Source organism: Rhagoletis pomonella, unplaced genomic scaffold (genome assembly GCF_013731165.1).
Source record: "Rhagoletis pomonella isolate Grant_MI unplaced genomic scaffold, Rhpom_1.0 Rhpom_scaffold_00370, whole genome shotgun sequence".
Classification (NCBI taxonomy): domain Eukaryota; kingdom Metazoa; phylum Arthropoda; class Insecta; order Diptera; family Tephritidae; genus Rhagoletis; species Rhagoletis pomonella.
The window spans coordinates 68179-84082 of NW_023458924.1; the positions used below are offsets into that span (position 1 = coordinate 68179).

The following is a 15904-nucleotide window of genomic DNA, read 5'->3' on the forward strand; positions in this document are numbered from 1 at the left end:
CATATTTTCAATACATTTTGAAGTGAGATAGGGCGTTTTTGAACTGAACTTTGAGATAGGGTGTTTTTCAATTAAATTCTGAAATAGGGCGTTCTTGAAAAGTTTTTTGAGATAGAGCGTTTTCGAACTGGCTGCCGAGATAGGTCGATCTTCCACTCAGCCATCGATATGGTAGGAGAGCTTCTCAAACCATATTGATGCAATTTTTTCATGTTAAGTCATTGAAAAATAGTAAATATCTAAATCCCGGGACCGATCCCGGGATTGAACCAACGACATCCCGAAAATCCCGGGATCGCAAAAATCGAAAAAATTTACCTCCCTAGTGTAAATACATACTAGGGATGTTGCGAATGTGGAATTTTAGACATCCGCGGATGCGAATGCGGATGTCATGTATTTTTAAGAAATAATTTAGGTGGGTAAATTAGGTAATTTAGGTAAATAAAAAATGGAAAGGTTAATAATTTGTAATAACCGGCCTTATCCTGAGTTTTGCCCGAAAAAAAATTTGTATTCCGCCCATTGTAAATATGTACATGAAATCCAAAAGTGAAAAGTTAACCCGTTCGGGGAAAATTAAACTCATGATAAGACTGAATGTTTTTTAGTACTTGAATTTAAAAATTGGAAGATTGTACTTAATAAAAACTTCTTGAAGGGCCGTAAATCAAACCTGTGCCACTATATAACTACTCGCTCGAGGCGACAAACTTGAAATGGGCAAAATTGTAAATTCTTTTCGATTGACGCTGCACCAGTTGAGAGGACTTTCAGTTATATTTATTTATTTTTATTGCGGTGCAATAATTACGTTTTGAGAATTTCATCGGGTCTGCAAATGTCGGATGTATCCTCCTGACTTTCATCTTCACAATCTAGCATCATGGCACAATCGTTGTTTAAACACCGTTTTTTTTCGAAAGAATTCTTCATTCTCATTCTTTTGGTTGTTTCGGAATTTGTCACGTCATCAGCGTTTTTTGATTTTAGTTTTTGTAACTCATTTTTAATGCTTTCTTCTGTGACAGAGACTGAAAATAACAGTTACTTTATTCCGAGTTAAATTTGGCCTAATAATTTTTATTCCGAAATAAAAGTGCTATCCGGATAATAAAGAAACCGCTTATCCAAATTAAACAAATTTGGTATCATATGAAAGAGGACTGAAATAGCTTTTAAACAGAAATTACGAATGAAGGTTACCACCTCTATTTATATTTTTTTATAACTTAATACTAAAGAAATTCATGTAAATACATACCCGACCCAATGTTTGTTCTATGGTAATTAATTAACATTTTTATTGAAATATTTTTCAATGTGTGGCTTTCCTCTTTGAGACGTTTCAGTTTTAAAGCTATTTAAATCCTCTTTCATTGGATACCAAACTTGTTTTATTTGGATAAGCGGTTTGTTTATTATCTGGAAAGTACTTTTATTTCGGAATAAAATATATTTGGCCAAGTTTAACTCGTAAAAAAAATAACTGTAATTTTCGGTCCCTTCAATATTCGCATTCGCAAAAAATCGGCATTGATTTTCGTGAATGCGAAAGCAAATGCGAATGTTAAAATTAATGCGGAAGCTGATACATACATACATATATGGTATATGGGTTGTGGAAGTATCCCTTTTCCCTAGCAGTAAACCTTTTAGTGTGGGCAACAATGATGTTTTTTAAATAAGACAGATCGGAATATGCGCTCTCTGGGAAGACAATGCATGTAATTATTGTACCATACTTCTACCTCTGTTTATTTGCCTTGGATGTATATGCGTGTAAAAAAACACGCCTTAAGATACGAGTACTTAAGTGTAAATAAGTGAATCCAAATCCGAAGTCGGTTTTGGCCTAACAGCCTCAAATTTTTTAGTAAACTGCAAAAAGGCCACTGGGTATGAGCTAATCCATAGGTCGCGCATTTAAATAAAGCTACTGTTTATGGCGTGTTGAAATAACTTTTTTTATTTCCTGAAGTTTAAATTAGCACTGAATTGCTCCATTTTACAGGTTTAAAATTGTCCGAGGTTTTGCAGAGGGAACAATTCGCAGTGTTAACTTCGCAGTTGTCTGCATGTAAAATGCATTGAACTGGAACCAGTACTAACCACGAAAATTAGGTTAAGTATGTGACTATTTCTGATCTGGTACAATTGCTTTCAGGGGAATGAGAAGTATATAGATTGTGTAACTTGACCACCACCAAAAGTAAGAAATTTACCCTTAATCTACTAATATTAATGGCATGGATAAAGACCAGCAATACTATTAATGGTATAGCTATAAATATATATACATACATATTGTCACCATAGATGCAAAATGCCCCATGACACCTTTTTTTGCTTCTCCTTACAATTTTCAAAATTGTCAAGAAGGGCCATATGCATTGACGTTGACGGTATATCGAGCCCTAACCCCCAACATAAAGTAAGGGAATTTTCGTTTCAATAGTTTCTTTTTGATGCAGAAATGCTCATAGAGCATCTAAGGGTCGTTTGTTCAATGTCAAGTTAACACAAACCGGAGCTAGAATCTGCGGTTAAATACAACGATTGCTTTATCGATCACATGCTAGTATATGAATGATGACGAAAACGTCTATAATGTTGTTTATCTGGGAGGTAGTGATGAACAGACATTGAAGAATCGGCCCTAAATGGTTCGGGGTTAGGGCTCGATATTCTTAACCATACTCTGCCCCACAACCAATATCATAACCAGTACCAATATCAATACTTTCATAACTAATCAATATCAATCGCCGAATAGTAGACTAGACGAGCAAAAGTGGAAATTACACTTACGACCACCTGGATGATCACTTTGGATCTTCTTTTGTTGCTGTTGCAGCGAAGAATGCATTAAATCACCGTCAGTCCGTTGACGTTTTCGTCTTAATTCCTCTGGTCCTATAAGCAAAAGAGTTTTCAATTTATTATCTTCACCATATAAAACAATTCTACTGGTACATCGCAATAAAAAGGGCTCTTAAAATACTTTTTACGTATTTCGTTAATTAATTCATACACATACATACATGACTTCAAAATCTCAGCTAAACAAATCTTAAAATTAAATATATAGTAGTTCAAATTTATAAATAGGTAAGTTTTTTTTAACCTTGACTACAATAGTGTACATAGTTTTTGCAAAAATTTTAGAGTTATCCAATGCTTTTGTAAGTACAATATATAGTTTTAACAATTTTCGTTTCTTATTTTTAAGTCTAAGAATGACGTTGTAATGACTAGTATTAAAATTTCTTTTTCAACGCACTGCATTTATCAAAATTCTATGAGTGACGTTTCCTTTGACAAATGTCATTTATAAAAAGCGTTGTACAAACGCATGCAAATTCAGCTTTAGTAACGAAGTCCCAAGGGACGTTTTCCGCCTTCGACTGTCAAAACAAAATGCTTTATTTCAATTAAAATTGATTTATACATGCAAACGTAGATATGTATGTATATACATATACATACTATGTATGTACATATGTGCCTTCCAAGGTTTATTGGGGCAAAATACCAGTTAAAGGTATTTATCGATACAAAAAACAATTACAACAAACATTTGTGCTTGGCTGCTTTGGAACAGCGGTTCCATTAAACCAGCAAACATTTCATTTTTTAAATTCAAAAAGTGGCTAATTAAAGTGGTTGCAGGAAGATACAAATTGGCTAATAAACAACGTACTGCCTTCCACACTCTTATAAGTCGCTATAATTCTTACGCTGCTCACAAATTCCGTATAAATACGGCCAAAAAAACATATTTTCTCAAGAAAAATTTTATTTAAAAGTAACCAAGCTCTAGTTAGAAGAGCAAACTACTCCCTTTCAATTGATGTTGTTCGCTGCCGCCAACCGCCTACCGATCTCATCGGGAGTCAAAATTTCGCCCGCGTCGACAGCTGCGTAGTAAGCCGAGGCTTCGTCAAACTCGCTTGTCGACGCCTGGGGCGGTATGCTAGTGTACAAAGCGAAATGTTCCGCTTCTGTTAAATCTACATCGGGATCGAGTTGGACATTGAAGGCCCCCTCGCATAGATTACGCAAGCTTTGGCGATCTGCTATGGCTACCAGCTCCATATTACCCTCACATATTGGAATATCTGCAAGCTGCAAGGCGGATACAGTTTTTCGATCGAGTGTATTACTCAGAGTTACCGTACTGGCGTGCGAATAGGCCTCATTCTGTGGCAGACTATTTACACTGTCACCTTTCAGTGGTATGTGTATGACGTCGGCGGTTAGACGTGGTGGACGTTTACCGGAAACGCTACTTACACTGCGGCCCACTGGGCGGCTTGGCTTGGCTCCCTTATTGGGGCTTGTCGGTAGAGATGTCGGTTGTAGTGATTTAACTGAAGCGCGATTATGATCGTTCAGACGGAAGTGAGCAATACTTGGTTCGCGGCTCATATTCGGTGTGGTTCCCTTGGAATTGGAGCCGGAAACCTCACCACTTTGACTTAGATCTGATTTACTTTTACGGCGGGAGAAGATCTTCGAGAAGAAACCTGGTTTCTTTTGCTTCGGTAAGGTGTTTGAATTACTTGGATTGTTAGGTTTCGGGGGCAAACGTTTTGAAAGTGGCGTTTGGTCGGGCGTCTTTTTGATGATGATCGGCGCAGGCGAGCGAGATATGCGCTCTGCTGCTTCGCCAGCATTGGCCTCAAACGCTCGATTTTCCACCGTCGTACCATCCTGCTTGCGTATACGTTTTGGTGGTAAGGGTGGCAATTTCTCTTCCTCGGCTGCAGTCACATGCAGTTGAGGTGATGGATATTTCAAAGAATTTGGACGTGGCGGTAAAGCCGCTTGTTGGCTTCGTGGTTGGTTGAGCGGTAGCATTGGCAGCTGCTCCAGCGCAGCAACGGCGGCATCAGCACTCAATGCGAAATGGTCTACATGATCGTAATGTAATGCGTCCTCTGGTGCAAGTTGTGAGGCTGGTGGGGTAGGTGGCATCAAAACGTCTAATGGTATATCTACTGGGTTTTTAAAAGCTTTCTGTAAACTACTATACGTGGCCGCATCATCAAAACTGTCATCTACCTCCATCGGGTATCTCTGAGCACCCTGTTTAGTTTTAACATCATTTACTTCACTGAGCTTAGCAGTGTATGTGTCACGATGCAGGACATGACGCGTGTAGATTTCATCGAGTTCGGCGGCCTCATCCAAAAGCGCTGTAAGCACCTTATCCTCATCGATGGAGGCTATAGAAGCCGCACCGTCGGGCGGTGGCGAACCTTCGTTCTGCTGCAAGTCGTTGGATTTCATCCACTCATTGATTTTTTCGTTAACAGAGATCACTTGCTGTTGTTCTGATACGGGAAATACGGTTTGCGGTGCTACACCCGCTTGCACCTCCTCTGGCTGTTTTTGAACTTGTTGCGGCGCTGCAGCTTGTTGCAGCTCTACATATTGTTGGCCCACTTGTGCTTGGTTCAGCTGTTGTTGATCTGGTTGTTCCAGCTCGCGTACTTTTTCGTCTATAATCGCATCGATTTCATTCTCCCTTCGCCGTTTGTCCGCTTCTTCTGCTTCCACTATGATTGCATTATTAAAAAGTTGATCCACCTCCTGGTGTGGAGCTGCGGTCGGCGTATTTAAATCTATAACCTCTAAAACAGCTGGTTTTATCGCGCCAGCTGCGGCTAATATTTCTTCAAATATGTCTTCGTCAGGCTTCCTTTTGAGCATACGACGTAAATTCTCTATAGAGTACCTACCCGATTCCGCCGGCACATATTCAAACTTCACACGATCGCTGACAGCTCCATCTGAAGGTCGTTGCAGTTGCACAAATACCTGTGGGAGGGGGAAAAGTGGAAAATTAAGCATTAAGAATATCGCTAGCCTAGAATTAAAACATGTTAATTCCAGTTTTTTTTTCAAGTTTTACAAGGGAGAAAAAACCTTCGTAAGCCAATTTTCTTCAAATTTAAAAAAAAAATCGGTAATAGCATTTTGGCTTAAAGGGCACATACAAGATACCAGTATGCTGGCGCCATCAAGTGTTGGTGCCAGCCGATTGACAGTGTATGGCCTTGTGGTGTGATTGTACCAGCTGCTGGCGTGACATCAAAAACGATTTGATATTTTTATGATTGTATCAGCATTATGGTGTTTTGAATGGTGAGATTAGCCCTTTTTTAAGTAAAAAGTATTTTGGCTTAAACTTCTTACATTATATGAGTCAAAGCCGTGTTTGTGGTACATTAAAGTTAATAGTATTGCAGTTGTAAAATAAAAAGCCGATGTTTAACCAAATGGTAGAAATATTATGAAATTTCGCTTCTACTCATTTCGATATTTTCCGGTCCTCATTTGTAAAAAAATAAATATTGTACCAGTATGCTGGATGTTATATGCTTCGAACTTGATGGTAAAATCACTCGATACTCACAGCAAGCTGGTGTCGTGTATTTCCCCTTTTATGCAAGCAAAACATAACTCCATACGAATTGGCAGATCTCGAAGTTTTTCTTTAACAGCGGTCGCCCCTCGGCTGACAATGGCAAACCACCGAGTGTATTTCTGCCATGAAAATGGCTTCTCATAAAAATACAATCGCCGTTCGGAGTCGGCGTAAAGCTGTAGGTCCCTCCCCTTTGTGTGACAACATCAAGGCGCACGCCACAAATTGGAGAAGAAGCTCGACCAAACACTAAAATATGTGTAAGCGCCAACCTGTTATATACATGTACATAAGTTTCGTTTTTTTGAACTATGCATTTTAATTTTCATTGCTAGCGAATTCTGGCTAAAATAGCCAGTCTCACGAAATAAATTTAAGTGAAACATGGTTTTTTTTTTTGAATTTAATATGGGAACTGACAGATTTGTTACTTAGATTGCTCTCGTGAAACCGCCAGTTAGAGGTTATGAATTATCCCATTAGAGTAAGTGGGCCCTGAATTTACCAAGATTAATATTTTTCAATGATATTCAGGCAGCGCCGAGCTTTGTAGTCGAAAAGTACACAGTGTAAATTTTGTTGCAAAATCCCAAATAGTTTTTTTTAATCAATAATAGAAATTATTCTGTGTTTTGGAATTTTTTATTTTTCTTTGAAAGTAAGTGTCTGAATGAAACAAGTTTTTGCGTGCAGATTTTTTGGGTGCAGAAATGCACGCATTTTTTTCTTAGATAAATGCAGAAATGTTTATTACATAAGTTGTTGTTAAAAATTTTCGTCCACGAGGCGCAGAAATTGTTTAAATGTTCAATTGTTCATGAAAAAATTTTTGAAATGCAAAAAAAAAAATTTATTTTTTATTGTATAGTTTAATGTTTTTTAAATCTGCACCCAAAAAATTTTTTCATTCGGACTATTAATTTCAAAGTAAAATAAAAATTTCCAAAACACTACAAAAATTTTTCAATTGTTGATTAAAAAAAATCTATTTGGAATATTGCAACAAAATTTACACAGTGTACTTTTCGACTTCAAAACTCGGTGTTGCCTGAATATCATTGAAAAATATTAATCTTGGTAAATTCGGGGCCCACTTGAGGAAGCCTTAACCATTATTATTTTTATTATCGTTTATCAAAAACCCTTTGTTACACAGGGAAATTTTCTTTGACAAGAAAAATTGTACGAGCTCTTGATGGATGTGACGGGAAAAGTCGTTTCAGTGAATTTGCCCGAAAGGACTATGGCCCATTTCATTATAATTTGATTTATTTATTCAAATTGAATATAATTTTCTGGTAGCAGTGCAATTAAGCTTTAAATATTTTAACTGCCTTCAGACAATTACTTAATTTTTCTCTGAATTGTTTTTTTTTGCCGATATACGTAAATGCATATCTGTGTTCGTATGGAATAGTAGCTTATGTCGAAAGGCTGGCTTTTGTATAATGCGGCATTCGCAGCATACGATTTCGAATGACTCACTGGCGCCGAGCCGTTGAAGAACCTTGGGCAAATAAACGTGCAAGTTATTTATTCATCGATTTTCTTCATAAGTCATTTGATTTTTTTTTGTAACAGAACAGGCTTTAGCACAAATTAAAAAATTTGGCACAGAACACGTTATTTTAAAAATTTTTTTTCTGGTAAAGTTTGATTTTTTTAATTTTTTCATTATAGATTAAAAAAACTGGAATGATTATTTAATTTGTCAGAAACTATATCCCCGATCGGAAAGTATTGTATATAAGACTTGTGGAGATATTTAATAGCTTTCATTTGTCGTTTTTTATATTAAGGTTTTTAAATTAAAACGTAAGATATATGTGATTAAAAGGAACCAATTTTTGCTTTAAGCTGAATATCGGTAAATTGAAAATATCTCGAAAACGTATCCATAGAAAAAAATTAACTCGATTTCCGGAATCTCCGAACAGTTCTACGTAGGTATTGAATAGTGGCATCCATAGAACATTTTTGCTGTAAACCAGTGTAATTAGTAAGTTGATTTAAAAATTGGATATATGGATCATCCGGCTCTGTATCAAGTTATTCCCTCAACTTCAAAGCACTTCCATTTAAAAAGGGTAGAAACCTGGCTGCAGTCGACAATGAGCGAAAATGGATTGAACGGTAAACTATAAATAAATTTATAGTTCAAATGTTTACTACTTCGTCTTTAGGTTTGTGTCTTCTAAGCGTACATCGAACGTTTTGTATTACAGAACCAATCTAATATTATTGATAAAACTATAGACCACTTTGGTGAACAGCCAAGACATTTACTTCTTAAGTAATTACAGCAGATGGCAGAAAACACATAGCGCACATAAATTTCTATAATAAAAATAGCATATTCGAGGCTGCTAATATATCTATTTTAAATTATAGTTAAATCATTGGTTAAACTTTACTACAGAAAAATAAAACAGAATTTTCTGTAGTTAAGTTTAACTAATGATTTATTTGTACTTTAAAATAGAAAAGTTAACAACCCTTAATAAATTTTTTATTTATTACACGGTGTGACAAAACAAAAGAAATTAACACAAATATTTAGCATAAAAAATCTGCATACTCAATATGTTCAATACGTACATACATATGTATATAATTTAAGAGAAGGTATTTCGAGTAATATTATAGAGTATACGGAAAAGTTTATTTTTTTACATTTTGTATTTTGAATAACGGATGGTCCGGCTATTTGGTTTACTATACAGGTATGTACAGCTACGAATTTAAAAAATGCATCAAAGTTTATTTGAGATATTCGACTGCAAAGCTTTTGACTGCCATTCACCTGGGAGGGGCCAGAAGTAATTCGTGTGCTTACGATTCAAATCGCAGCTCACTTCGTCCGGATATTTACAGCCGTGAATCCTTTGGGTAGCGACCGAACACATCTTTGGGAGCGAGCTAAAGTGAGAGGGCGTAACACCCCGCGTGCGCTGGGTTTGGGTCCCGCCACGTTAAAACCCTGCCCAATGGAAAAAAAAACACATACCTCGGATGATACCCCCTTATTTTGATGACGATCACGGCAAACATAGGAAGGACTATGATTTGAGGGTATGCACCTGGAATATCCGAACCTTTAATCGGGAAGGTGCCTCTGCCCGGCTGGTTGATGTCCTAGGGAAAATAAAGGCTGACGTCACCGCCATCCATGAAATGCGATGGACGGGGCGAAGAAGGTAAGCGTGGAGCCTTTCGACGTCTACTACACTTGCCACTTAAAGGAGCACAAGTCGGTGTTGGACTTGTGCTGGGAGAGAGACCGGCGTTTACTCTAGTGGACGAACGTCTAGCCACAATTCGCACCAAAGCGAGATTCTTCAACATCCGAGGCATCCAAGGATCTCTTAACTTAGGGCGTACATATTAGCGCTGCCCTGACACGTATCAAAATCGTGCTTGGTGATTTAAGGGCCAAGGTGGGCAACGAAGGGATCTTTGGCGCCAGTGTCGGAAAATTCAGCCTCCACATAGAAACGGCGGACTGGGGCTAATCGACTTCGCCGGAGCCCGAAACTTGGCAGTATGTAGTACTGGGTTCTAGCATAAAAAGATCCATCAAGCTACATGGGTGTGTCCAGATCGAAAAACGGGAAACCAAATCAAGCATGTTGTGATAGACGGAAGGCATGCTTCCAGTGTTTTAGATGTGCATACGTACACTCCGAGGGCCAAACATCGACTCGCACCACTGTATTGATGCAGCGAATATACGACCCCACCTCGATGCAGCAAAAAAAGGGCCCCAACAATGCAAAGAAAGTTCAACGTCGAAAATCTGCAATCAAAACAGACGACCAATGGATTCGCCGCTCGACTCTCACACCTGCTGTGAGAGAGCACTCTTCAACAAACCGACATACGCGAGCAGTGGAACTACATTTCCCACTCATTACTGGTACATGAGGAGTGTCAAGAAGCTGCTTGAAATGCTGGCCGACAGCAAAAACACCCAAAATTTTTAGCGGAGAGTTGAGCGACTTACGGAAGGTTTCAAGACTCCTGTACTCAAATTATGGTGGGAACACTTTTCGAACCTTTTGAATGACAGAAGCACTGAAAGGAGTGAAGAAGACGAACCCTAGTCCCCAGTCGATGACGATGGAGTCGATATCCCAGCGCCTGACTAAGGCGAGGTACGAATAGCCATTATGTTGATGAAAAGTAACAAAGCTGCTTGAGCTGTTGAGCTATTCAATTACGATGGCAAGGAGCTAATAAGGTGCATGCCCGACGACTGGAACTCAAGTGCGCTCTGCCCAATCCACAAGAAAGGCGACCCCGCCATGCGTGCCAACTACCGCGGGATCAGCCTTCTAAGCATAGGTCGTAAGGTCTTATCGAATATATTATGTGAAAGATTGAATACCACCGTCAATGAACTGATTGGGCCTTATCAGCACTGTTGCCAACTTGGTGCTTTTCGCGCCAAATTTAGTGCTTTTCTTTATTCAAAACACGAAAATTTTAGAGTTTAGTGCTTAGTGCGTTTTTTGGTGATTTTGTTTTTAGTTTGAAGACACCAAATCTGTAAATCTTAACAAAAAGGTGGCAAAATATATAGCAATCGTAAATGTTTTAAGCCACTTTACAAAAATATAAACAAAATCATGTCACAATGACAATCATATGGGAGAGAGCATATATTGACCAACAAATTATGTAGCAGCAATTTCAATCTTGACAAAATTACATTCGGTAATTCGCCATTGCTGGGACCAGGAATCGCCCTTTAGACCTTTAGTTTTGGTTGAATTTGTTATATTTTTTTACGTCTATTCAAAAAAAGCAGCGGCATCTCCTAGCAGTAAAATTAATATCTAAGGAACCTTTTGAAAAAAGGGAATAATCAAAATTGGGTGGCATTTGAAGAGTGGACAGATTTTTTGACACACAATTTTTTTCCCACTATGCGCCAGTGAATACGCTCAAATAATTGCGTTTTCTGTTCTCGAGAAATATGTCACCTTCTCATATGGCAACATTATCAGGGTGCAACATTTTAAAGAAAGAGAACGCAATATGCATGTGAAGATACTGAGAAAGGAACACGAAAGCTTGACAGCCCTGGCGCAGGGCAGAATAAATACGACATTATTTCGAGAAAAGAAAACGCTATAATACACATTAAAAAGGAAAATCAAATTTTGTTAGGTTTCAGGTATTAAGCGGTCGAAAGAAAAGTTTTTGATGTTCCTTTAGTTAACAAGATCATAAGAGACAGCAGTGTAGATTTAAACTACCACATACTTCACGAAACTTCGTTTCTGGTTTTTGCTTTCGTTTCATAGGAATTGTAGAAAAAATTAAACAAAACGAAGAAAATTGTAACATTTAAATACTCCCATAAAAATTTGGTGCTTATTTCGAGAAAAAACGCGACTTTTCTTGGGTTTTAATGCTTTTTCAAATTAAAAACTTGGCCACACTGCTTTTTTTCTTAACAGCGGTCGTCCCTCGGCAGGCAATGGCAAACCTTCGAGTGTATTTCTGCCATGAAAAACAGCTTCTCATAAAAATACAATCGCCGTTCGGCGTCGGCGTAAAACTGTAGGTCCCTTCGCTTTGTGTGACAACATCAAGACGCACACTACAATTCGGAGGTGAAGCTCGGCCAAACACTAACATATGTGTAAGCGCCAATCTATTATTATTATTTTTATTATTACATACACGCGCTGCTCATTTGCCAGATATACAACTTTCAGGTCAAGTCAAGTCTAAGTCTTGCATAAACGAGGTTTTAGAAATCAAAAATCGACTTCACTTATTTTTATTTGTTTTGGTAAATACGTACATACACGCGCTGCTCATTTGCCAGATATACACTTAGGTCTTTTTTTATGCGGTGCATGCGTTCCTCAGAAAGCCGCATAAAAAAAAATCCGCATAAAAAAGTTCTTTACTTTCATACAAAAACAGGGGATGCGTTCCAGCATTTTCAAAAACCGCATAAATTCAGATAGTCCATGTAAAAAATTCTAAAAAACCGCATAAAATAATCCAGTGAGGCATAATTAAGCAAAAAAAAAACTATTTATTTCTTCACTTCAACACTTATTATTCCATGTAAAACTGAACATTAATGGAATATGTTTTTGTTATTTTTTATATTTTTTTTGGCCTTTATAACAATTATATTCAACAATTTATATTGAGCTCGAGGCCGCTTTCCACATTAATGGAATAAATAAAATTTTATCTATTTTAACAAAAAAATAAAAATAAATATACCACAATAAATACATGACTTATATAAGAATACAAAGACAAATTATTTATCAGAAGCATTGTCTCTTACACATTGAAAAAAGTAATAAAAACTGTCAAAAAAGCAAAATCGCTACTGCGAAATAATGATTTGAAACCCCGCATAAATTCAAATCCGCATAAAAAAAGCCGCATAAAAAGAGACCTAAGTGTACATATGTATATACCATTTTGATGTCAAGTTAAGTTAAGCCTTGCATAATAGTGCTTAAACAAAATTTAAATTTGTTTGGACAATTGATTTCCTCCATCACCCTCCCCCACGTTTCATATGTAGAGTTTTGCATGGCCAAGCAGTTCTACGTAAAAAAATGGACTTCCGAACTATCTGACATGACCTTGTATCAAATTTTCTTGTAAGTTCTTACCTCGACTGGTTCGGTAATGTTGGTCCTATGGAACTTAGGTGTCCTAAATGTAATTGCAGTCTGTTTGTGTACATCGTTGTGCTCGAATTCCCCAAACGCTTGCCAAATAGTAACACCATCTTTCTCTTCAAAGAAACGCACAGCAATATCCTCTTTGGCTACCTTCTCGCAGAGTAAAATGATTTTCGTGTTGCCCAGCACTGTAGCCGAACAACTGCATATACGACTAATAACGAGATCTGACATAGCCTTTTTGTCATAAATTGGTTCGGAGACGACAGGAGGCAGAGGCACCGTAAAGCGACCCATGTCACCTTTCAAAAATACTTGAAAACACAAACGCACTGCATTCAAGTCTATACTGGTGGGCTGAAAACGATGTGAAAATCCAGCTGAAAAGATACGAAGAATTCAGATTTTTATCAAATATCCAAAATCCTCTTTTGGACACTAACTTTTGAAGGGGTCGACCCGAATGTCTTCTCGTGCCTTTAGAGCGCTTTCAATGTCCTTTTTCTTGACGCATTGTATGCCCAAATTACTGAAAACGGCACGCATCGTTTCGCTGTTGATTTCTAAGGTACAAACGCCTTTCTTGCAGCCCTCCTTTCCTACCAAATTGTGCGGATGTGGTCTAATCAGGAAAATGTAAAAGTATTTTAAAATCTAGTTGAAAGATAAAGTTACTATGTGTTACTCACCGATATGGGGCATCTTTAGTCACACAGGACACGACTACAACGGCACGTCCCTTGTAACCAACAATTTCGATGGTGGGAAAGGTTTTCATTTCTGGCGTGGAGTTCACGCCCGGTATCGAACCAGCAGAACGACCTTCGCACTCGTAGCGAAATCTCAATGCTTTGCTGGCGGGTTGCTCCACAATTTTCACATATGCTTTTTTTGCTATTTTTTTATTGGGTGTCGCTTGCTGCTGAGACGACGATTGTAAATCTGCCTGTGATTGTTTCGGCTGGGCACCATTATAATTGAGGTTCTGCTGTTGGTGGTGTTGTGGAGACTGCTGGTGTAGCTGCTCGCCATTTGGACTCACATTTTGTCCTCCGCCCATAAGGGCGTTCCCTTGGTTAGTATACATATTTGGCGCAAATAAAAGTTTGCTGTAAAAGAAAAATGAAAATGCTTTCTGATTAAAATTATGTAAATTTAAGAAAGCAGCGAAAAACTATATATCGTTTTCCACAAAGTAGTATGAACATAGATTTATTTAACATATGTATATGTTTTGGTAAATATGTAGAATCTTATGTATGTATATTGAAATGCCTAAGACTTTAGTTCATTGAATTTCTAATTCGATTTTTTGTCTAAAAATTTCAGAATTCTTGCAATGTATGAATCGATGTGTATATATATACATATTTATGGACCAATTTTTCACACACGCTTTTCAGTACATTTCGTCTCTTTGACGATATTTCTTCTCTCTCTGCGTACTCTAGCTAATTTAATTTTGCACCAAAAATAAATCCTACGTACATCGCTCTGTCACCGAATTGATGCTGATGGCCGAGTAGACGTTTCGCTTTATCCCGATGTATCTTTCTTCTTCCGACCAAATTCTGTGATGATCACTATTTAAGTTGTCGGCAAATACTGAAACTCAAAAATTTTTAAAAGCGATTCCAACGACCTCCGGTCCATTAGTCTACGCGAAGCCGAAGAAGAAATTTATTTCACTCAAAAGAGAAAAAGTGAGCCGCAAGAATCGTCAGCCAAGCCGAAAATAAATTTTTGTACCTTCATAAATGTCCAAACGAAAACAGATTTTCAACTTTAAACTAACGCAAAATTATTTAAACATGTGCCGTGGCTAAAATACATAAATATGTATGCATGCGCGTATGAAGATACTTATGTACATATCGTCGTTTAAAATGCAAAACCGCGTATCAGCAAAATGCAAAACCGCATATGTGAGATTGCATAAATTATTTTCTAGAGAGTAAAAACACTAATATTTCAAAATGGTTATCTTTTTTTATAAAGCAATTGCATTTCTGGCAAGTATATGACGAATGGATAAGGATTTAGCCAAGGGCTTGTGTGAGCAAATCCAATTTTCGGCAGCCAATGTCAGTTACGCGGTTTTGCAGAACGACAATACGCGGTTTTGTACTTTAAACGACGATATGTATGTACATTGTACATACATATGCCCTGCGAACAATTGGAGGCGAATTTTATCGCCTATCGCCGCGATGTCACTACTTCGTCTCTATTGAAAGTTAATAAGGGTATAGTAGCTCAAAACAAGAAACATTTCTATCGCTTTATAACTTATTCGAGTTAAGAAGTTTTGATTTTGGATGAAAAAAGGTGAACCTTGTGACAGCGCTTTGGGTGTTGAAACAGCTTTAAAGAATCAGTCCGAATGCAATATTATTAATTTTGTCAAAATCACCTCACATTGGAACTGCGCACGTTCTTTAAGTTTTTCCTTGAATGGACCCACCATTAGAACGGGTCAAAAAAGTAGTTTGCGAAAAAAAACACCCCTTATTCGAAAGGAAGAAAGCAATTGTTTGGACCATTATAAAAAATGTATCGCAATATTTGCCATCAAAATGGTTAAATTAAACACTTTTTCTTCATATACACATGTACATATATACGCACTTATCACAACAACATTTTGCGAAACTAAGTATATTTCAGCCATTATCTAACTTCTATCTATATACTGTTACCTTAAAGGCTCTATCTAATAGCTTTTTTTCAATATTTTGAAGTTCCAATAGTTTAGTAAGCACCGAAATAACAAACTGGATTTTGAGCGAAAGTTAGTTAG

At 37.4% G+C, this 15904-nt stretch overlaps 1 protein-coding gene across 1 annotated transcript; it reads right to left on the minus strand.

Annotated features, from left to right (window-relative positions):
• Positions 1–2922: 2922 nt before the first annotated feature.
• Positions 2923–14222, minus strand: LOC118750719 (embryonic polarity protein dorsal-like). Its single transcript, XM_036485450.1, has 4 exons — positions 13794–14222; positions 13548–13726; positions 13093–13484; positions 2923–5826 (listed from the first exon to the last, which is right to left on the minus strand). The coding sequence occupies exons 1-4, from the start codon at positions 14189–14191 to the stop codon at positions 3847–3849; spliced, it is 2949 nt and encodes a 982-aa protein (XP_036341343.1). The 5' UTR covers positions 14192–14222; the 3' UTR covers positions 2923–3846.
• Positions 14223–15904: the final 1682 nt, after the last annotated feature.